At 40.8% G+C, this 24,625-nt stretch overlaps 1 protein-coding gene across 3 annotated transcripts; it reads left to right on the top strand.

Annotated features, from left to right (window-relative positions):
* Positions 1-699: 699 nt before the first annotated feature.
* LOC122662000 lies at positions 700-21,675 on the top strand. Of its 3 annotated transcripts, none has more exons than XM_043857538.1 (3): positions 700-825; positions 2,932-3,826; positions 21,258-21,675. In XM_043857538.1, the coding sequence occupies exons 2-3, from the start codon at positions 2,964-2,966 to the stop codon at positions 21,436-21,438; spliced, it is 1,044 nt and encodes a 347-aa protein (XP_043713473.1). In that variant the 5' UTR covers positions 700-825; positions 2,932-2,963; the 3' UTR covers positions 21,439-21,675. The 3 variants fall into 3 exon arrangements, with proteins under 3 accessions (XP_043713473.1, XP_043713471.1, XP_043713472.1); XM_043857536.1 differs by lacking the exon at positions 21,258-21,675 and adding an exon at positions 19,593-19,974; XM_043857537.1 differs by lacking the exon at positions 21,258-21,675 and adding an exon at positions 19,593-19,974 and having other exon boundaries at positions 737-806.
* The last annotated feature ends 2,950 nt before the right edge of the window (positions 21,676-24,625 follow it).

Here is a 24,625-nt window from a genome sequence, read left to right as displayed (position 1 = left end):
TGTTGCCCATCTTTTGGATGTTCTGCTTCTATGGTAGAGGCTTTAGCCATCCGTGGTGCTGTTTCTGGCCAGCAGCCTTCAGCTACCTCAGTTGCAGATTTGTTCTGATTGCCTCCCAGTTGTCCTTGCGCTTCAGAGATCGCCAGCCACTTTGGATTGGGCATCACAGTTAGTAGTTGATGATATTTTAGCTCTTTGTACTACCTTTTCTTTTGTGTCTTTTTTGCATGTTTCCCGAGACTGTGTTAAAGGAGCTCATTACCTTGCTATGGGGGCTTCTAGGTTTGGTTTGTCTCGCTTTTGGTGGTCTAACCCACCTCCTGTCCTTGTAAATCTTCCTATCGGTCAGAGTTTCTCTGTTGCCGATTTCTTTTAATAAAATTTTCGCATTTGACAACAAAAAAAAAAAAGTGAGCCTCTTGGGCCAATCCACATTGGCCTGGACCCTGGATCCGACCCAACCAATTGGATACACGGTAAATACTGGTATTATATACGATGCCCAATTAGATCTGATGGTTAAAATCCCATTATTCATTAATCAAAAAAAAAAAAAAAAAACGTTATTCAGATTTAGTACGTAAACGTCAGAACACCTTGTGCAGTGGAAATACAACACTGAGTCACTGAGAAACTTTTTTTAACAACGCCAATGACATAATTTAAAAAAAAAAAAAAAAAAGCCAATGACATAATACGACAAAAGGCGAGGAACCAACCTATTGTTTTTCGTTTCGCTTGTTCCTCCTGAATCAGAACGCGTGTTGGATGAATATCATAGCCTCTGCAGTCAAAACCCTTCAAAGGTTTCTTCGATTCAAAGCTGTAATCCCGCGATCAAAATCCAACCTTTTTAATCTTCTTAATGAAGCAAAATTTTTTTCCTTTTCCGATTTAATCTTATTTTGCCAATGTTCGTCTTTGGTTTTACTTTATAACGTGTGTTTCTAGATAATTTTGTGTACCTGGGCTGCTTGTTTGGTAGGTTTTGATTGAGAGAAGAACGATTTTTCGCATCTTGGTTATCTATTATCTGTATTTCGTCGTTTTTTTTTTAATAAATCAGTTTAGGGTTTATCTGTTGTTTGTTTTAGCGTATCAGGTTGGGTAGAGACTTGGAGTTTAGGTTACTAGGATTTTTAAATGCTTAACTTACTAATACCAAACGCTATACATCCCGTTTGTACTTAATTAGATGGAATTAGGTTTCCTTATCCCATTTATTGCGTTTTACTTCTCGTAGTTGAACTGATCAGTTACGGTCTGTTCATGGTTCTGTAATTGTTGCTAAATTCTCCAGATTGCGGGAACTCTTTTAAATTGGAGTTAGTTGTTTTATTGGTTGGCGCATAATTGCGGTTTTCATAACTGGGTTTATAAGGGTAACTTGAGAATATCAATCAAGGGAAAAATTCTGTTAGGATGTTAATAAGCGTGGAAGTGGGTTTAATAGAGAGGGCTTAGGGACTTCAGAAGATGGAATATCTGAGATAGGAGGGCTCATTTTCCTCCTACACACTAGATTATGATAATGTATTTCTTTTTATCTACCCTTATCATTTTTTTTAAAGAGCCTCTGTACTCCATCCCCATGAAAAAAAATCTAAACCAGATTCTAGCGTTGTCTTTGAGCAATCTGAAGTCATCTTTATTATTAAAACGGAGTAGTTATTTTGCTTGTTGCCACGGTCTGCTGATTGCACACATAAGGAGGTTATTCACTTGTTCAAGTCCTGAAAATCTTATCTGTCCAAGCTCTGAAGTGTATCTGAAGATCTTTCCTCTGTCATGAGGGTTATTAAGAATCTTGTGACCAAAGAAAATCCTACACCATCATTTGTACTAATTTGTGCTAAGGCTCCTAAATACTGATTATTTTGTTCTGTATTGGAAATAACTTGGAAGTGTATTTCATTTCTAGAAAGATTTCCATGTCAGAGACAGGTGCTTTCGTGTGAGGACATATGCTGACAATAGTCTGGCATCAATTTCATCTTCTCTAAAGTTGCCATGTTAAATATCACATCTTGGTGTCATGACACCAAATTAGTTCCCTGTTATATAAAGTTTCAGATTTATAATAGTTCTGTGGGCTTTGAATCCCTTCTCTAAATACTTGAGTGTGTTTCCTGAGATCTGTAAACTACGCAAAGCACTAAATTCATTTGGTGTTTTATTTATGAAGAGCTGCTTCTTACATGCTGGAATAAACCCTCTCCCTTTGGTGAGCGAGTTTGACTGATCATTTACTTCATGTCTGAAGTGAGAGCAATCAACTGAGCTGCACGTTGAACTGCTTTCTCACTCGAGCATTGCACTTCCTACTATATTTGGTATAGTTGAGGACTATACCATGAAAATTTCCTGTCTGTGAGCCTACTTTGTTTTGAGCTCTATAGTATATATCTAAGGTCTACTTTGAAAAGAGTCGATAGAACGGCTTCTTCACTCCTTTCCCTGTTTTTGGAGGCTAAAGCAAACTGGAGTCTCCCTTCTGTATTTCTCAGCAAAGAACTTGATACCAGGTCATTTACGGTATACTCTTTGAAGCTAATGCTATAGTTTGAGATCCCTTTATTATTTGGGGAAAATATAAGCAACATTAAATATTGTTAGCAAGGCATCACCCAAGCATAACTGATGAAGGCCCTCACTGGATCTCTCTAGACTCATGATCTAAATTAAGCTTGAAACTTTTGCTAAGCCCAACTCAATCAAATTGTTCAATGGTTTAGCCTGTTTAGTGGACTTTTCTTTCCCACGGATTCTTCTCAGCTAGCATTAGTATAGATGACTGCTCAAACATGTTTCCTTTTTCATTTTATTTTTCAATTAGAATGTTTCTTCTTCATTTTTTTCTGTCTATAAGTGTGTATAAGTGTATAACATCATCCAGTATAATTTGTTCAAAGGTTCAGAGTTTCATCTCAGGTACAATTCCTCCTCATAACCGAGAGTAGGTGATGGCAGCGAAAATGGAGGAAGACTTAGACCTTCAGTCACTGAAGTCTCAGCTAAATAAAAAAAACATCATGTGGAAGGAGGAGATGGAGCAAAGACAGTCTCAGGTGGATGCCTTACAGGCAAAGCTTACAGAGGTAAAAGCTTTTGTGGACTCTGAGGAAGATGCAAAAAAGGAACTAGAAGTTCTTTGGCGAAGGGTTAAAACTACATCGACGCTGCTTACGTACTTGAAATCAAAAGCAAGAATCATGTCTGTTCCACGTTTAGCTCATACTTCATGTGGGATCAGACATCAAGAAGGGGTAGGTCTTGTTGACAAAAATGGTACACCATTGTCTGACTGGTCGAAGGATGTGGATCTTTCTTCCTTTGATTGCGCAGATGAGGAAACTTGGACGGTAATCAGTAGCAGGCATGGATCGGTTGATGAACATGATGGAGCTTATATTGGTGAAATGCTTAAGTCTGTAAGAATGGTTACAGACATAATGGAAGCTCTTGTGAAGCGGGTTATCATGGCTGAAACTGAAACAGCAATTCAGAAAGAAAAGGTTACTTTAGGTCAGGAAGAGATTAAAAAGAAGGCTCTTCAAATTGAAAGCATGTCAGTGAAGGTAGAGGAGATGGAAAGGTTTGCGCTAGGTACAAATTGTATTTTAAATGATATGCGGCAAAAGGTGGAAGATATGGTTCAAGAAACATCTAGACAAAGGCAACGAGCTGCAGAAAATGAGCAGGAGCTTTTTCGTGTGAAGCAGGATTTTGAGTCACTGAAATCCTATGTCAGTAGTCTTATCAGCGTGCGGGAGACACTTCTTTCATCAGAGAAGCAATTTCAAACAATTGAGAGGCTTTTTGAGAGGTGTGTCACTTTCATTTCCTGTTAATGCCTGTTTTATATGTCACCTCACTTCATTTCGAGCTGCAGAAAATGAACAGGAGGCTTTTTGTTCCTCTCCCCCCCCCCTCCCCTTGTTGTCTATTTGGGCTAAATTTGTGATTGCTTGCTTGTCTTTTCTTATATATGTACTTGGTTTTTTGTCTGCTCTTATGCATGCATGTGGCACACTCACACTCATTTGATTCTGGAAGTGACTTGCATGGGTGAAGCTCTCTGTTTACTGGCAGTATTATCTTTCTGTGATACTGATGTTTGTTGGCAAGATGACATTTTTTTCTTTTCTTTTTTGAACTATTTTGTTAAGTATTAGCAATATGACTTCTTCATGCGATGAAATTTAGAAGCGCTAGGGAAACACTGAAAACAATGTGAATAATAAAAGCATCCCTGTGCACAAGGCTCCCGCTACTCCAGAGTCTGGGAGGGGCAAATGTATGCAGTCTTACCCCCTGCTTCGCAGAAGAGGTTGTTTACAATGTGAAAAATAATCCAAAAATGGAAAAAACTTGGGAGCCAATAAGATGACACATTTTAACATTTAATCTATAGATTTAAATGTCCACATGACACACTGTCATGTTCTTGTGGAATACTGACACGTGAATTATTCAAATAAGTTGTAAAGTGCATGCTTTGTTGAGCTTCTTTGGTTGAGATTTTGGGGATTCTGATGCAAATCATAGACTGTGACAACACCATAGCAGGTAACCAGTCCTACGAAAGAGAGGGAGAAGAGAAGAAGAAGTGAAAAAGGAGAATAGTGTGCCGCAAGTCTTAGAAAAGAAAAAGACTCGAGAACCGTGAGCACTAGGGTAGATTATATATGTTGGGATTTGGGAAATTATGACTTGTGTCTTTAATGACACTAGCCCCCTTTATTTATAATGATTTGAAGTAGGGTTACAAATAGAATGACTAAAAAGACTGAACTGTCCTTGTACCTTATAACACCCATATTACCATACCATATACCATATTACATTACTCCCCCTCAAGTTGGAGCATAGATATCACACATGCCCAACTTGCACAAAATAGGATGAAACATTTTATTGCTAAGCCCCTTTGTGAGAAAATCTGTTAACTGCTCACTAGACTTCACAAAAGGAGTACAGATAAGACACATCTCCAGCTTTTCCTTAATGAAGTGACGATCAATCTCAACATGTTTGGTGTGATCATGCTGAACTGGATTATGAGCTATGCTGATCGCAGACTTGTTCTCACAGTATAACATCATAGGAACACGAACAGGGAGACTCAAGTCGCTATGGAGACCTTGAAGCCATAGCAACTCACAAACACCATGTGCTATAGCACGAAGTTCTACTTCTGTACTAGATCGAGCCCCTATAGTTTGCGTTTTTACTCCGCCAGGTAACAAGGTTGCCGCCAACAAGAGTGCAATATCCAGATATTAATCTCCTGTCATCTGGTGAACCGGCCCAGTCTGCATCAGTAAAGGCCTCTACACGCATGTGATCATGAGGTGAAAAAAGAATGCCCTTCCTTGGGGCCGACTTCAGGTACCTAAGAATCCGAAAGACAACCTCCATATGAGAAACATAAGGGTCGTGCTTGTACTGGCTCACCAAGCTCACAACAAAGGCTATGTCCGGCCTAGTATGGGACAAATAATTGAGACGTCCGACCAAACGTTTGTATCTCCCTTTATCAACCAGTTCACCATCCTTGGCTTTCAAATGAGAATTAGCCTCAAGAGGAGTATCTGTAGGTTTGTAGCCTAGCATACCAGTCTTCGAGAGTAGATCTAGAGTGTATTTTCGTTGAGAAAGAAATACCTTTAGTAGATTGAGCCACCTCAATGCCAAGAAAATATTTTAATCTCCCTAGGTCTTTGATCTCAAGTTCCTTGCCTAGGAAGGTCTTCAAAGTAGCTATCTCAGTAGGATCATTCCCAGTAACAACTATGTCATCAACATATACAATTAGAATGGTAAGGTGATCACCAACCCGTTTATCAAATAGGGTGTGATCAGCATTGCTCTGCTTGTATCCCACTGACACCATAGCTCTATAAAATCGACCATACAAAGCCCGTGGTGATTGCTTTAACCCATATAGTGCCTTCTTTAACTTACACACCTTCTCAGTAGTCTGTGGAGAAGAGAACCTAGGACGAACATCCGTATATACCTCTTCTTGAAGCTCCCCGTGGAGGAAGGCATTCTTGACATCAAGTTGCTACATCTCCCATCCAAAATTCACTGCACATGACATGATAACACGGATGGTGTTCTTTTTGGCAATAGGAGCAAAGGTCTCCTAGTAGTCTATGCCATACATCTGAGTAAAACCTCTGGCAACCAATCTAGCCTTGTACCGATCTACAGTCTCATCAACATGTTGTTTAACGATAAATACCCACTTGCAGCCTACAAGTCTTTTAGTGGGAGGAAGAGAAACCAGATCCCATGTGTCATTTTTCCCAAGTGCTCGCATTTCTTCAAGCATAGCCTCCTTCCATCTAGAGTCTGCAATAGCCTTTTACCAATTCGAAGGAATAGACACAGAAGACAAAGAAGAGATAAAAGTCTGATATGAAGGAGACAGGGATTCATATGACACCACATAAGAAATGGGATGTTGCGTGCAAGTCCTAGTTCCTTTGCGAACAACAATAGGTAGATCAAGAAAAGCATCATAAGTTGGAGAAGAAATAGGTTCAGCAGGATTACTAGGAGGAGAGATATTACCAAGTAAAGATGTGGACTTTGGATCAGAGGGCACTAATTGGAGTGGTGCAGTGGTGGTGGTATCGATTTGAGGTGGAGTGTTTTTTTTTAAGTTCTTCCGTGAGAAAATTCTGATCAATCTTGGCTCCCCTTGAATGGGAGGCTTAGGTACACTATTTGTCATCCCCATCTCAACCAACGGCCGTCTTGCGTCAAGAGGAGCAACCAGTGGCACATCTTCACGTAAAGCAGCAGACTCCCCCTAAATAGGTGCCATCACAGGATAATAAGCTTCTGTCTTATGAAACACAACATCCATTCACCAACATTCGACAAGAAAGAGGGTGGTAACACTTGTACCCCTTCTGGGTAGCTGAATAATCAAGAAAGATGCACTGAAGACCTTGAGGATCAGGTTTCCCATGCATGTGATGGTTCCGAGCAAAGCAAACACAACCAAAGGTCTTCGGAGGCACAATAAAGGAAGAGGATCCAGTAAGAGCCTTAAGAGGGTAGTGGGAAGCCAAAATGGGAGACGGCATCCGATTGATCAAATAAGCAACAGAAAGAACGGCCTCACTCCAGTATTGGGCCGACAAATGCATCTCGAACATAATAGAATGGGCCACCTCCAGGAGATGACAATTCTTGTGCTCAACGACCCCATTCTAGGCTCGTGTATCAACACAGCTAGTATGATGGATAATGCCCAAGTCCACAAGGTAGGTTTGAAATGAACCTTCCATGTTTTCCTTCCCATTATCAGAGCGTTGAATCTGAATCCGAGCATCATACTGGGTTTTTACTAATGCATGGAACCGCTTAAAACAATCAAAGACCTCACTCTTCTGACGCATCAAATATGCAATGGTAAGGCGAGAATGACAGTCAATAAAAGAGACAAACCAACGGTAACCAGAAACAGAGACACAACGGGCAAGGCCCCATCAGAGTGAATCAAAGAGAAAGGAACTAAACTTTTATTTCCCAAACTAGGATAACTAGTTCTAGTTTGCTTTGCAAAAGTGCAAGCATGACAAAAAAACTGGTTTGGGTTACATTTAGAAAATAAAATAGGAAAAAAACAGTAGATAAAGTGCCCAACGGAGGATGTCCCAACCGTAGGTGCCATAAGTGTAACTCGGTCAAAGCAAAGGAGTCCATGTGATGAGCCTGAGGAGAAGAACCACTGTCCAGAATGTAGAGACCACCACGCATCTTACCACTGCCAATCATTGCCCCCGTCACCATGTCCTGAAAAACACAGAAAGAGGGAAAAAAAGTTACTTTATAGTTCAAAGCTTGAGTAATACTACTAATGGAAAGGAGATTAGTAGGAAAAAATGGAACATGTAAAATAGAAGATAAGGAGAAATTAGAAACTTGAACAAATCCCTTCCCAGAAAGAGAAGAGAGAGAACCATCGGCAATGCGAACTTTGTCCTTACCTAACAAAGGAGAATGTTGGGAAAAGTGACTGGGAGAACGAGTCATAGGGTCCGTGGCACATGAATCGATTATCCAAGGAATGGATACCATCGAGGCACTAGGATTATCATAATAAATACCTGAATGGGCAGTGGGTTGGCAAAGAGGCAGCCGGTGCAGCAGACGGAGTGGAAAGCTGGGTCATCATATGGCGCAACATAGAGAGTTGTTCCTGAGAAAAAGGTGAGTTGGTAGGACCTGTAGAACCCTCAGTATTAGCCTCGGTCTGATGGGCAAGAGATGGAGTACCACAACCACGGTCTCCAGTAAAACCACCATGCCCATGGCCGGTACCAAACTCGGGATGTCCATGAAGCTTCCAACAATGACCTTTGGTATGGCATTCCTTCCCACAATAGTTACACTTCAGAACCTCCTTCATAGGTTGGCTGCGATCACCAGATCGATTGGAAGAACCTCCCCCACGAGATGGAGAACCAGAAAATAGGGTAGACCTTTCTTGGAAATTTGGCTGCAACATGGCAACACGCTGACTATCCTCAGACTGAATCAAAGAATAGGCCTGGGCAAAAGTGGGAAAAGGTTCACAATTCAGGACATGAGACCTAATCAGATCAAATTCGATGTTCAGGCCAGCAAGAACTCATAGACACGAAACTTGTCTTCCCATTTCTTAAAAGCAGAAGCATCACCAGGGCAAATGGGATGATAATCCTCATAAAAATCAAGTTCTTGCCACATACCTCGTAACTCTGAATAGTACTGAGAGAGGGTCAACTCCCTCTGCTTGGTGCCACTGATTTTCTGTTTCAACTCATACCAGGGCAGCATTTCCAACCTGAGAATAGGTTTCTTTTGCAGCTTGCCAGATCTGAGTAGCAGTATCAAGTAAAAGATACCCCCGAGCAATATGGGGTTGCATCGAATTCAGCAGGAAGGCATAACAAGAGAGTTTTCAGAGCACCACCTATCTTGAGTAGCATCGACAGTTGTAGGCTTCTCCAAATCGCCTGTGAGATACTTAGAAAAACACGCGAGCTGATAGAAAGGAATCAAGAGTCTGACCATGTCAAATAATTGCTCTCATCAAGTCAGACAGAGCACACAGGAATGGTAGGAAAGTCATGGCGATTGTTTCCTTCATCCAAAATAGGAGATATGGTTGAAGTTGTTGATGTATCAAGTCCCTCCATCGGAGACAAATAATGGCAAAAAACAACTGCTCAAACAAAGAAGTTGAAAGAAATCACCGAAGCATGCCACAAGAAAGGGAAAAAGGTGGCATGAACAACCAAAAAAAAGATCTGAGAATAAACTAGCAGATCAAGTTCAAACCATAGGGATCAAGAAAAGGCTATTGGTGGGATAGAAAAAATCACCACCAAGGGTGAGAAAAGACTCACGGTTGCAAGAGAGGAACCGTGAGAGAGAGAGAGAGAGACAGAGGCGGCGGCGCTAGGAGAAGGCGAGAGGCGGTGGTGGTGGCGGTGTTTCCGGCGGTGATAGGAGAGGCAGTGAGAGGTGGCGGTGTTGTGTGGAGGCGGAAAGAGAAGAGAGGAGAGAGGAAGTGGCGGTGGTGTTAGGGTATGGCGGGAGAGAGAGAGAGAGAGAGCAGATCAGAAAAGGGTAAAGTTTGCTGCTACTCGTCTAAAGGGACATGCCGCAATCTGGTGGGACAAGATTCAAGCAGATAGGTGGTTGAAAGGTAAGGAACCTATTGGAACATGGGAGCAAATGAAGTCCAAATTACGTGGAACCACCCAGACGTTCTTCCAGAAACTCCAAAACTTAGAGAGAGAGTCTTTGGTAATCCCAAGGTGGATCTCAGCTCTGATACCATGTTGGGATTTGGGAAATTATGGTCTTTAATGACACTAGCCCCCTTGATTTATAATTATATGAAGTAGGGTCACAAATAGAATGACTAAAAAGACTGAACTGCCTCTGTACCCATATTACACCCATATTACCATACCATATACCATATTACAATAATATAACATAATCTCTAAAGATTTACAATAATGTAGTGACTAGATAGTATATAACATAATACCCCTAGAGAAAGAGAATGAGTGTGCCTAGTGACTAGATGTTACATAAAGAACCATTTAAACAATAACGATATACCCAAAAGGCCAAAACACCCTTGCGGTAGAACTAATATAGTACCAAACCATTTTACACTCCCCCTCAAGCTGGAGCATATACATGACCCCATGCCGAGCTTGGAACAACCCTCGAGAAAAGTTGGATGAAACTAGACCTTAGTGGCATATCACCATGATGCAGGAGCAATTCCTTGGACTGGGCTAAACCCGTTGGGGACCCATATGAAGACGAACCGGGTTCAATTGGGTCTTTGGGTTCAGTAGGATATTTAAATTATTTATTTATTAGGGTTTTATTAGTTGAGTTTATTATGTAATTTTCTGTTTTAGTTTTAATAGGCTTGTTAGTGGTAGAGTTTATTCGGGATTTTATTTCAGTTATGTATCCTATTACAGTTAAGGTTAATTTCAGTTTTAGAGTTTAATTAGGAATCTTTAATTGTTATCTTTAAATACTCTTGTAATCGTCATTTAATTTCAGATTTTGAAGAATGAATTAATTCATTTGATTGAAATCCCTTGTGGTTTGACTGCTCGTGTGAGCCCCTGTTCAGCGATTTGTGAAACCAGTGATAAGAGCTCTATCTCTCTCGTACTCTTTCTCTTCTGAAACCTGGAGTGAGAAATCCCTTTCCCTAGGCGACCAAAGTGCTGGAATCTGAACCCTCTCATGGTATATAACCATAACTTGAGTCTGGTTCTCATCTTTCCACCGGTTACTGTTTCAGTTCAATACTGTGAGTCTTTGAGTTGCTGTTTCGAGTCGTTGTTTGTGGGAATCGAAAGAACCTTGTGTTGCGATATTTGATTTGAAACCCGAAGGCAATCCCAGTTCTATAGAGGAAGATCTTGTTACTACTATGGACCTGGTTTATTGCTGGAGAAGTAGTAGCAAGGTTGAAGATGGTAGACTTCTTCCCACGATTCCTCTCCCCCTTTATTTATTTTGACTTGGGTTTCCATTTATGCCCCCCATCCTTTTTCCTTTAGTATGTTTTATCCCTTTATTTGAGTTCATTCCTAGTTTGTCCCTAGGTAATAATTATAAACCCCTTTATGTCCTTTGGTCTTTGTTCTCCCAGTGATTCGCTTCTATTTAATTAAATTACAGCATTGCCATTCTTCTTGGTATTGTAAGAAATTTATAGAACTGCCATTCTTTTCAATTTTTAAGCCGTGTAATAATTGGGTGGGTCCACAAGCGATCCGAGCCGGGTTTTCAAACCCCGGATCTGCATCAACCTAGCTGATTCCCAGAAGTGACAAATGGAGTAGAAGTAAGTTTCCTCATCACTGCATCGCTCACAAAGTGACAGTCAACCTTAAAATGTTTAGTTATCTGTTGTCCACTATGTCCATCTATACCAGGTCCACGTCCACATCCTCCTTTGAACCATGGCCTCTCTCTGGAAAGCCTCAACCATGTCCACCATTACAACCACAACAACTCTGGTGTGCAACAAAAACAGAACTCTTCCTTAGAAGAGGAGGTGTGAATTGGCTCTGGTGTGAGACTGTGAGAGAGGGAGACAATACGCTGAATACGAGAAAAGGTCTCATTGAAGGAACTCATCTTTTCTACTGGCTCTTAACAAATTGTAATCAGGATTCAAACCAGCCAAGAACTTTGCAACCTGAAACTCAGCTCAGTGTATCTTCAACAATTCCAGATCAGTGGTGAGAGGTTGATATACATTGGGTTCCTCCCACATTCTTTTAAACGCACTGTTATACTCGTTAACAGATTTTTCACCCTGCTTGAGGTTGAAAATTTTCTTATACAGGTCACAGATGTGAGTCATATTATTTTCTTGAGAAAAGCTTTCCTTTAAGTCTTCCCAATCTCCTTTAGCATTGGTATGGAACATGACTCTTGTAATATGGGTTCAAGGGTATTTCTTTCCTAGGGGTATTATTGTCCTTGTACCTATTCTAGAATGTTCTTCCATCTATTATAAATAAAGAGGGGCTGTGATCAATTACACACAAGTCATTATTCACATTCTCTACATGGTATCAGAGTTGGGATCCACTTCGGGATTCCAACCCTAATGCCCTTCTCGAAGCCCTAGCACAGCCCTCTCTCACCCTCTCTCTCTCTCTCTCTCACACACACACACACACACACACACAACTTCTCTCTTAGTGCCGCTAGCCAGTGCCTCCTGCCCCTCTCATTTTTTTTCTGCCAACACCTCCTGCCTCCTTTGCCTCTTGCCGTTATCGCCTCCAGCTGCTGCCAGCTCCTTTCTTTTCCCATTGGTGGTGAGTTGACTCCCACCAAGGGCCTCCATCTTGTGTGACATGTTTTAAAACCCTAATTCCTTTGGATTTTTTGATGATCTTTTTGGGATCCCTTTTTTGATGGTTGATCTTGTGAGTTGGTCTTCCTTCACCAGCAGTTATGGCAGATTTAGATATCTCCACCGCCTCTAGTACTGGACCTGAAGGAGCAACTCAGCATGACTTCCTTCCATTTCCTGCTAACACCATCAAATTAAATGGGAGCAATTATTTTATGTGGTCGAGATCCTGTTTTTTGGTTATTGGTTCCCATGGTCTTTCTGGTTACATCACCGGAACCGCTACTATGCCTGCTGCTGTTGGTCTTGCCCAAGATAAATGGATGACATCAAACTTTCTTGTGATGTCCTATCTCATCAACTCTACGGATCCTGATATTGCTAGTGGCTATCTCCTTCTCGACACTACTGCCAAGATTTGGAAGACAGCCAAGGACACTTATTCTCAGGTTGGTATTATGACCCAGTGTTATGAGCTCCGTCAGCAGATACATGCCACAAAACAGCAAGAATTATCCCTCTCTCAATATTATTCTAAACTGCGAGGCATGTGGCAACAACTCAATTTTTATGGTTTTTATGGGCCTTTTATTGCTGTTTGTGATGGTGATGCTACTGCCTTCAAGAAGTGGGAAGAAGGTCTCCGAGTATTTGATTTTCTTGTTGGCCTCAATATGGAGTACGATCAAATTCGCGCTACTGTCTTGAATCGTGATCCCGTCCATACTCTTGAATGGGCCTATGCTATGGCACAATCAACAACCATCTTGTGGGGTTCCTTCTCGCCCTACAGGTGATCGGTCTACTGTAGGTCGCCTACCAATAAAGTGTGATTATTGTGGCAAGGAACGACATACTCGAGAAAAATGTTGGAAGCTTCATAGGCGTCCCAATGATACCCGAGGACGTGGCTAAGGACGCTCTACCACATCACGGGCTAATCAGACTTCATCTGATGACAACACTTCTAATCAACCTCTTTCCTAGGAGGAATTTAACCAGCATCTTCATCACTGGTTGACTCGGCTTGACACCACTTCTGCACCATCATCATTACCACCTAATGTAGTCCTAGATTGGTGGAGGACCAACTAGGAGCCAATCAACCAGGATCTTCTATGAACAGGGTAATTCGGGTAGGCTAAAATAGGTGTTTTGTTGAAATTAGGGTTATGTCAAGTTGATGTAGGAGAGTCTATTAGTGAAGGTCTTGTTAAGTTTTAATCATAGTTATCAAGGCGTTGCCTAGGCGTCCAAGCTCCTTAGTTGCCTTGGGCGCCTAGGCGGGCACCTTGCCGCCTTGATTTTAGACCCTCTCCAATGCCATGGTCGCCTTGCCACCTTGATAACCATAGTTGTCAAGGCGTCGCCTTATTGCAAGGCGTCGTGCATTGGTTTTTATTGGTATCGAACCCAGTATTGGTCCTTATTTATCCCAAAAACATTTACTTAAGATATTATTCATAAAAAAGCAAATACACCCCTATTTGAATCTAATAAAAAATTGTTAAAAATCAAATTCCAAAAGGATAAAGACTGGTTTTTGACAGTAGGTGAAATTTTCAACTTTCAAATGCTGGGGTTTTTCTCAAATTTAAAAAATCTATAAATCTTAATATGGTAAAACATTGCTAAAAACCAAAAGTGCGGTAAAATATTCATTTGTTTTGACATATAAAAAAATATTTTCATTTAGAGCGATTTTGACAGTTTTCGCACAGACCAAATAAGGTTTGACCAGAACATAACTTTCTTCAATATAACTCAGATATATAAGCAATTTTGGATTTGTTGGAAAGCTGGTTTTGTGCTCTAATTAATACAAAAAGTTTCATGTAAAAATAAATTCATTTGACTAGTCAAACTTCCTGGAGAACAAAAACATCTCTCTAAATCAAGAGCAATTTAATTACTTATAGATAAGATTATACTTTCTAAGAACACTATAAACCAAATGTGAGACTAGTATAAACCAAATGTATGTTTTGATTGTTTCAAACTTCCAATAGCTTGCTTCTTTAGTTCTGCTATCTTCTAGTTTTATGCTGATTTTTGATGATTTGAAGTGGCTTAATATTAATTTTTGATGACTTGATGTGACTTAATGTTATTTTTGATGACTTGATGTGACTTAATGTTGATATTTGATGACTTGAGGTGACTTAATGTTGATTTTTGATGACTTGAGGAGGCTTAATGTTGATTTTTTATGATATAAGGTATATATTGTAGCACACTAGCTAATGTTAGAAAAGGGGGGAAATAAAAAATAACACTTGAGGGCGTCAAGGTGGGCGCCTTGTTGCCTAAGTGCTTAGGCACCTCTCCACCGCCTTGACAACTATGCTTGATAACTATGGTTTTAATGGTTGGAAGTGAGCTGGAATGGAATTGCAGCAATTTAGGGTTAGGGTTTGGGGTTTTTAAAAAGAGAATAATGATGGAATCTAGGGTTTAGGATCAGAAATTGGGGCAGGGGTTTGGATCAAGTTCTCTTTAGGGTGAGAGGGAAATTCGATCCAAATGGCGGTATTTTAATGGCTGGTTTGGTCTAGAATTTGGGTTATGGGGATGATGTTCAGAAATGGAAGGGATGCTAGGGTTTGGTGGTTTAGAGGATTAGAAGAAGGAAGGTTAGCGTTGGGATGAATCAAAGTCACTGTTGTTTTAGAATTCCCTTGGCAGCAGTTTGTTTGATTGAGAAACTTGAATAAAAATCGAATCTTTTAGAACTTGAAGGAGAGCTTCAAAAGGACCACCCGGATTTCAAACCGCAAGGTGTCGATTGGATCAAACATCAATCTCACCAAGGAACCTCCTGGATTTCCCACCGCCAGGTGTCAATCGGATCAAACACCGATCCCACCAGCCTTTATCAAACACAAGACAAAAAACTTCAGTGGAGAAGAAGAGCAGCAAAAGCTTTTCAATAATATCAAAATTCGTGTAAAATACTTTCCCCCTAACAACTTTATATAAAACACTAAAAAATAGACTCATGCACTAAAAAGGAAAGGCCTAACCCAATCCTCAACCTATTAGGTAACCTAAACTGACTAAGAAAGTGAAATAACAAGGGAAATATACTCAAAACATGGCTGGACTTATAGAGTCCTAATCCAACCCAACTTAAATAGTTACATGACCACTTAACTAAGACACATGATCATTTAAGTGATCACATGACCACTAATTAAATAAAAATAAAACTAAGGAATCCCGTATGCAACCTAGTTACCCATGTTTTAGGCCCATAAAAGTGGCTTATTACATAGAATACCCATGGGATCAAAGGCTCAACATGTATGTAACCCAACCCTAGACTTATTCCTAAGCAAACAAGCCCTATTTGATGATTAATTTGCATTACCACCTCCACCACCACCATCATTAGATGGCGACCCATCTGACTTGTGTTCCTCCTCATCAACCTGGCCAGCCAAATTCTGAAAAGGTTGAGGCGACTCTGCATGCACATGCCCCTCTTCCGACATATAGTCATCCACATCGGTACCCTTCGAACTTGCTATGGTGGGGTCGGGCCTACCCCCAGCTTGATCCAATATTGGTTCAACTCGATCCCTCACCCACTGGTATAGGGGACCTCTTCATCATCTGAGTCCTCTTGGAAAATGTCTGCAAGCTCAATTGGTTCTTTAGAATTCTCTTCCATTTCTTCATGTATGTGCTTCATCCTTAGTCTCATATTGTAAGTGCACATACACTGGTTGCTCCAGTCGTTTGTGACCCAATCGGTTCCGCCTCTTAGTGTGTATCAATGAAAATGTACTCTAGTTGTGATCGCACGATGAACAAGTTTGTGAGAGCACCCTGATTGTTATCCTTCCCAGGTTAGGTGCACTTGAGCCATATAGCACCCACCAGTTGGCTGCAATACAAATATAGAATATTAGGAATATTTATAGGTATATGAAGAAAGTTATAATTTATAAATGTAATGCTAGTAGGCAGTAGTGGACCTACCAGGGTCTGACTTTTGTCTACCTTCCACTGCAACTTTTCTACTGAAACTCAAGGCAGCATCTCTGAAGTATTGAATCTGTTTTCATTTCAAAGTTCAAACATGTCTTGAATTTGTATTTACTATTTAGTAATTAGTACACAGTACAATAAAGTAACTACTAAATACATTCCTTTGCTTACTACCAAGTCTCACACGCTCACCTTATTCTTTTCTTTGTTAGAACTTAGAAGTTTGCAGTCAAGTCCGAGAGTTATTAGGAAGTCTGTGGTTATCTTTCAGTTTATGCTATGCTTTTAGAGTCCTATTTGGAGTAAGATTGCAAACACTAGTCTGTTTTGGCTTTTCCAAGTCATTATAGGATTATTAGACGGTTAGTTTGACGAATCTATTTATAGATGTAGTGGCCTGTAGCCTAACCCACGAATTTTACAAATAATCGTTATAGGTTTTTTAAACAGTATTGTCATGAGAGATTCATAGTGTTGCTGGATGGAGTGGGTTGCTTGGATGATTCCTGTGCACTTAACTTTAATTATTGTCTTTATTCTACCAGATTCAACAGTTCAGTCATCTTTTATTCCTAGCTTGTGATCCCCTATTTTCTACGAACCTTCCAACCAACCTCTAGTTGATATATCTTATAGGTTACTACTCAGTTTAATCTGAAACTACATACCTGATCATTATTTTAGTTGCTCTCAGTAATCTGATACTCGGAGTTATATTCAGAAACCTGAACTTCCAGCTGGCAGGTTAAGAATCCCAGCGGTACTAGGACTTCTCTGTCAAATCCTGTTCTGTTCTCTGATTATTTATCAAAAGTTTCCAGCAAGTAAATCATCTCCAGAGGTTCACGCGACCAGGAGCCCAGCTCAGGTGGATTCCAAGGGACTCCGGGATTCTTTTCCACTTTCTTTCATTATTTCTTCTACTTTATTCTACCAAATTCAACAGATCAATCCCTCTTTTAGAGGGCAGGCCTTGGTGCAACGGTAAGGTTGCTTTATTGTGACGAAGTGGTCATGGGTTCGAGTCTGCAACAACATCTCTGTGAAAGCAGGGGTAAGGCTGCGTACATTATGTCCTCCCCAGACGCAGCAGTGGCAGGAGCCTTATGCACTGCAATGCCCTTTTTTCTGTGATCCCCTATTTTGTACCAATCTTCCAGCCAACCGCTATTTTTTACCGCTGCACTCATAGTTCGAGAACTCGCGAGATCTCGACGAGTTTTTCGATTTTTTGAGAAATCGGGGCGAGATGGGATACGATACAAAATAATACAAGATCTCGGATCTTGGGTCAAGATCTCAGGTTGACCCATGGAAATGACCCATCTACTATGTATTTACTTACCTAACTCAACAGAACTCGACATATCTCGGCGAGATCTCGGGTCTCGGGTCGAGATCTCTGGTCACCCATGGAAATGACCCATCTACTATGTATTTACTTACCTAACTTGATAGAACTCTTATATGCTTGTTGTGGAGCACTATATGCAACATTACAGCAACACTATGTCATGGGAAGATTATGTGACACTAGCGGGGACTGAATACTTGATTCAAAGTCATTTTATGTGATGATAGTTGTAACAGTGTTAAACAGTTTGATGTATCACTTTAACATTTCTAGTTCTTATTTGAGTTGTTTAGCTATTAATTGAATGTTTTGCTTGCTTTCTATTACTAAATTATGTGTAGAGTATGGTATTTTAGTACGTCATCGCCTGCCAACCTATAGTCCGAATTGAAACTCATATTTGGACTTTGTTTTTGCAAAATCTGATAGTGTCATTGTGTTTAAATGGCCTAAAATAGACTGAATACCAAGTTTCAGACCCAAACTAGGTTTAAAACCCACCAAGTTGAGGCTTTGAGTTGATAAAAAAAATACACCAACTCGGCGAGATCTCGCCAGACTCAACTCAGTTTTTCCAAGGGCCGAGTTGGTACCGAGACCCGAGTTTTAGTACCTTGGCTCCACTCTCTACTGTCCTCAGCCAACCTCTAGTTGACATATCTCATAGCTTACTGCTCTGTTTAATCTGAAACTACATATCTGATCATTATTATTATTGCTCTGTAGTAATCTGATAGCATTCTCTGAGTTCTATTCAGAAACCTTAACTTCCAGCTTGCTGGTTAAGAATCTCAGTGGTACTAGGACTTCTCTGTCAAACCCTGTTTTGTTCTCTGATTATTATCAAAATTTTCCAGCAAGTAAATCATCTCTAGAGGCTCACCCAACCAGGAGCTCAGGTCGTTCCTTTGATGTATGGATTCTGCACTGGTCTGCCAATATCTGGATTAAATATGGTTTTATGATATACACCCAAACTCAACTCTCTAAGCCTTTACCCGATCTACTTGGGGTATAAATAGGGGTACAGGTGCATGACCTTAGTAAAGTCTACAACCTGTTGTGTGTTGTGTGACTATGTCTCTATGTTCTAACTTTGTGTCCTTCAGCTTCAGGGCCCTCTGGCTTTGGCCTGTCGTTGCTATACTAGTCTTTCTATTCTAGCTATTTTAAACAATAAAACTGCTTTTATTGAAGAGAGGGGGGAGGGAAAAATTATTTTGGGTTATAGGTGTTAAGGCGTCTAGGCGAACCAAGCGAGGGGGCTAAAAACCAAAGCGACACCAACAAGGTGACAAGGCATCGCCTAGGCGACCAAGCCAACACCAGAAATCAAGGCGAGAGAAAGGCGCCTGGACGCCTAGGCGGCGATGCCTTGACAACTATGATTTGGGGCCAACAGTCCTATCTTGACAAAAAGTCAGAATATAGGGGACATATTCCATTAATCTTTCTCTCAAACTCGTTAAATGTTGGTTCCATGCAGGATTTAGTTTAGCGGACCTCTGTATGGATTATTAATTGGAATGTTTGAGTAGATGATCGAGCTCCTAAATTACATTGATAGAAATTATTAATTGGGATCCAACTTTGTCCCATTCCATCTCATGCCAACCCAAGATTTTGATGTGAAGTTTGATTAGATTGTGTTGTGGCTAATGGTTGGTTCATGTTTAGTTTTGGCACACTATGAAGCATGCTACTGTTCAAATGAAAAAAAGTAGTAGTTGATGATGTCCAAAAGTAACATTGGCAGATACTTATTCTATATTGAGCTTTGCGTCCCATTTTCCCTTTTGAGAGATGTTTGTCTGCATACAGGCTAGTTGCTAAGACCACTCACTTGGAGAGTGAGAAGATGCGGAAAGAGGCTGAGGTGCAGAAACTTATGGAGGAAAATGTCAGGCTGAGTGCACTACTTGACAAGAAAGAGGCTCAGTTGCTGGTCATGAATGAGCAATGCAAGGTAATAGCTCTGAATGCGTCGGCATCCCGTTCGTAGAGTGATGCTTGTGATCTGGATGGCTTGTGATGGTTCTCACCCCACCCAGTCTCCCAAGTCTACCACCCTGGATTCCATGCCTATGCAGGCTCCTTGTCAAAATATATATTTGGAACATCCCTTGTGGTATAATTTTACAGTCTTTTCTCCATGCATTGGAGCACGGATTCATCAATTGAGAAGCCCATTTGCATTTTGTGATACAGTTGTAGAATTTCCTAAACACATGATGTGTGATATGCGCAATCCCCCATCTTTACTGATCAGGTTGAGTTGTTTTTTTTTCGATAAAAAGAAAAATATATTAAAAAGCAAGACAAAGTACAAACCTAAGTGATCCTACCCGAGCATTGTTTGTGGGGTGTTAGAGTTAAATTATATACACCTACCTTAGAAGAGTTCAGGAATTGGTCTATTAAGTCACAATAAGCACTTATCGAAGTCCACGGGATGGGGAGAGAAAAAGGAAAAGTAAGTAGATCATATAGTCACTTGTTGGTAGTCCATATGCTTCTCAACTCGATTGATTCTTTCCTTGCCGTCTGTCACCCATGAAAGAGTCCAAGGAGATCCACTTCCATACTATCAGAAGTTCGTAAGAAACCTGCATCTGTTAGCATATGATGTCCATCTATCAAAAGGTAAAAAGCCCATTGAGTAGTTTAAGTGTGGGTTCAAAAATTCCTGCGATCATTAAACCAAGTAAGTGGGAGTTACAGTTAGTAGATGACAAATTGTAGATGGAAATGTCCTAAGTTTGTGTCCTTCAGCTTCAGGGCCCTCTGGCTTTGGCCTGTCGATGCTATACTAGTCTTTCTATTCTAGCTATTTTAAACAATAGAACTGCTTTTATTGAAGAGGGGGGGGGGGGGAGGGAAAAGTTATTTTGGGTCATAGGTGTTAAGGCGTCTAGGCGAACCAAGCGAGGGGGCTAAAAACCAAGGCGACACCAACAAGGTGACAAGGCATCGCCTAGACCAAGCCAACACCAGAAATCAAGGCGAGAGAAAGGCGCCTGGACGCCTAGGCGGCGACGCCTTGACAACTATGATTTGGGGCCAACAGTCCTATCTTGACAAAAAGTCAGAATATAGGGGACATATTCCATTAATCTTTCTCTCAGACTCGTTAAATGTTGGTTCCATGCGGGATTTAGTTTAGCGGGCCTCTGTATGGATTATTAATTGGAATGTTTGAGTAGATGATCGAGCTCCTAAATTACATTGATAGAAATTATTAATTGCGATCCAACTTTGTCCCATTCCATCTCATGCCAACCCAAGATTTTGATGTGAAGTTTGATTAGATTGTGTTGTGGCTAATGGTTGGTTCATGTTTAGTTTTGGCACACTATGAAGCATGCTACTGTTCAAATGAAAAAAAGTAGTAGTTGATGATGTCCAAAAGTAACATTGGCAGATACTTATTCTATATTGAGCTTTGCGTCCCATTTTCCCTTTTGAGAGATGTTTGTCTGCATACAGGCTAGTTGCTAAGACCACTCACTTGGAGAGTGAGAAGATGCGGAAAGAGGCTGAGGTGCAGAAACTTATGGAGGAAAATGTCAGGCTGAGTGCACTACTTGACAAGAAAGAGGCTCAGCTGCTGGCCATGAATGAGCAATGCAAGGTAATGGCTCTGAATGCGTCAGCATCCCGTTCCTAGAGTGATGCTTGTGATCTGGATGGCTTGTGATGGTTCTCACCCCACCCAGTCTCCCAAGTCTACCACCCTGGATTCCATGCTTATGCAGGCTCCTTGTCAAAATATATATTTGGAACATCCCTTGTGGTATAATTTTACCGTCTTTTCTCCATGCATTGGAGCACGGATTCATCAATTGAGAAGCCCATTTGCATTTTGTGATACAGTTGTAGAATTTCCTAAACACATGATGTGTGATATGCGCAATCCCCCATCTTTACTGATCAGGTTGAGTTGTTTTTTTTCGATAAAAAGAAAATTATATTAAAAAGCAAGACAAAGTACAAACCTAAGTGATCCTACCCGAGCATTGTTTGTGGGGTGTTAGAGTTAAATTATATGCACCTACCTTAGAAGAGTTCAGGAATTGGTCTATTAAGTCACAATAAGCACTTATCGAAGTCCACGGGATGGGGAGAGAAAAAGGAAAAGTAAGTAGATCATATAGTCGCTTGTTGGTAGTCCATATGCTTCTCAACTCGATTGATTCTTTCCTTGCCGTCTGCCACCCATAAAAGAGTCCAAGGAGATCCACTTCCATACTATCAGAAGTTCGTAAGCAACTTGCATCTGTTAGCTTATGATGTCCATCTATCAAAAGGTAAAAAGCCCATTGAGTAGTTTAAGTGTGGGTTCAAAAATTCCTGCGATCATTAAACCAAGTAAGTGGGAGTTACAGTTAGTAGATGACAAATTGTAGATGGAAATGTCCTAAGTTTGTGTCCTTCAGCTTCAGGGCCCTCTGGCTTTGGCCTGTCGATGCTATACTAGTCTTTCTATTCTAGCTATTTTAAACAATAGAACTACTTTTATTGAAGAGGGGGGGGGGGGAGGGAAAAATTATTTTGGGTCATAGGTGTTAAGGCGTCTGGGCGAACCAAGCGAGGGGGCTAAAAACCAAGGCGACACCAACAAGGTGACAAGGCATCGCCTAGACCAAGCCAACACCAGAAATCAAGGCGAGAGAAAGGCGCCTCGATGCCTAGGCGGCGACGCCTTGACAACTATGATTTGGGGCCAACAGTCCTATCTTGACAAAAAGTCAGAATATAGGGGACATATTCCATTAATCTTTCTCTCAGACTCGTTAAATGTTGGTTCCATGCAGGATTTAGTTTAGCGGACCTCTGTATGGATTATTAATTGGAATGTTTGAGTAGATGATCGAGCTCCTAAATTACATTGATAGAAATTATTAATTGGGATCCAACTTTGTCCCATTCCATCTAATGCCAACCCAAGATTTTGATGTAAAGTTTGATTAGATTGTGTTGTGGCTAATGGTTGGTTCATGTTTAGTTTTGGCACACTATGAAGCATGCTACTGTTCAAATGAAAAAAAGTAGTAGTTGATGATGTCCAAAAGTAACATTGGCAGATACTTATTCTATATTGAGCTTTGCGTCCCATTTTCCCTTTTGAGAGATGTTTGTCTGCATACAGGCTAGTTGCTAAGACCACTCACTTGGAGAGTGAGAAGATGCGGAAAGAGGCTGAGGTGCAGAAACTTATGGAGGAAAATGTCAGGCTGAGTCCACTACTTGACAAGAAAGAGGCTCAGCTGCTGGCCATGAATGAGCAATGCAAGGTAATGGCTCTGAATGCGTCAACATCCCGTTCGTAGAGTGATGCTTGTGATCTGGATGGCTTGTGATGGTTCTCACCCCACCTAGTCTCCCAAGTCTACCACCCTGGATTCCATGCTTATGCAGGCTCCTTGTCAAAATATATGTTTGGAACATCCCTTGTGGTATAATTTTACAGTCTTTTCTCCATGCATTGGAGCACGGATTCATCAATTGAGAAGCCCATTTGCATTTTGTGATACAGTTGTAGAATTTCCTAAACACATGATGTGTGATATGCGCAATCCCCCATCTTTACTGATCAGGTTGAGTTGTTTTTTTTCGATAAAAAGAAAAATATATTAAAAAGCAAGACAAAGTACAAACCTAAGTGATCCTACCCGAGCATTGTTTGTGGGGTGTTAGAGTTAAATTATATACACCTACCTTAGAAGAGTTCAGGAATTGGTCTATTAAGTCACAATAAGCACTTATCGAAGTCCACGGGATGGGGAGAGAAAAAGGAAAAGTAAGTAGATCATATAGTCGCTTGTTGGTAGTCCATATGCTTCTCAACTCGATTGATTCTTTCCTTGCCGTCTGCCACCCATAAAAGAGTCCAAGGAGATCCACTTCCATACTATCAGAAGTTCGTAAGCAACCTGCATCTGTTAGCATATGATGTCCATCTATCAAAAGGTAAAAAGCCCATTGAGTAGTTTTAGTGTGGGTTCAAAAATTCCTGCGATCATTAAACCAAGTAAGTGGGAGTTACAGTTAGTAGATGACAAATTGTAGATGGAAATGTCCTAAGTTTGTGTCCTTCAGCTTCAGGGCCCTCTGGCTTTGGCCTGTCGATGCTATACTAGTCTTTCTATTCTAGCTATTTTAAACAATAGAACTGCTTTTATTGAAGAGGGGGGGGGAGGGAAAAATTATTTTGGGTCATAGGTGTTAAGGCGTCTAGGCGAACCAAGCGAGGGGGCTAAAAACCAAGGCGACACCAACAAGGTGACAAGGCATCGCCTAGACCAAGCCAACACCAGAAATCAAGGCGAGAGAAAGGCGCCTGGACGCCTAGGCGGCGACGCCTTGACAACTATGATTTGGGGCCAACAGTCCTATCTGGACAAAAAGTCAGAATATAGGGGACATATTCCATTAATCTTTCTCTCAGACTCGTTAAATGTTGGTTCCATGCAGGATTTAGTTTAGCGGACCTCTGTATGGATTATTAATTGGAATGTTTGAGTAGATGATCGAGCTCCTAAATTACATTGATAGAAATTATTAATTGGGATCCAACTTTGTCCCATTCCATCTCATGCCAACCCAAGATTTTGATGTGAAGTTTGATTAGATTGTGTTGTGGCTAATGGTTGGTTCATGTTTAGTTTTGGCACACTATGAAGCATGCTACTGTTCAAATGAAAAAAAGTAGTAGTTGATGATGTCCAAAAGTAACATTGGCAGATACTTATTCTATATTGAGCTTTGCGTCCCATTTTCCCTTTTGAGAGATGTTTGTCTGCATACAGGCTAGTTGCTAAGACCACTCACTTGGAGAGTGAGAAGATGCGGAA

This window comes from Telopea speciosissima, chromosome 5 (assembly GCF_018873765.1).
Source record: "Telopea speciosissima isolate NSW1024214 ecotype Mountain lineage chromosome 5, Tspe_v1, whole genome shotgun sequence".
Taxonomy (NCBI): Eukaryota; Viridiplantae; Streptophyta; class Magnoliopsida; order Proteales; family Proteaceae; genus Telopea; species Telopea speciosissima.
The sequence above is the reverse complement of the archived record's forward strand: the minus strand, read 5'-3'. Positions and strand labels throughout refer to the sequence as shown.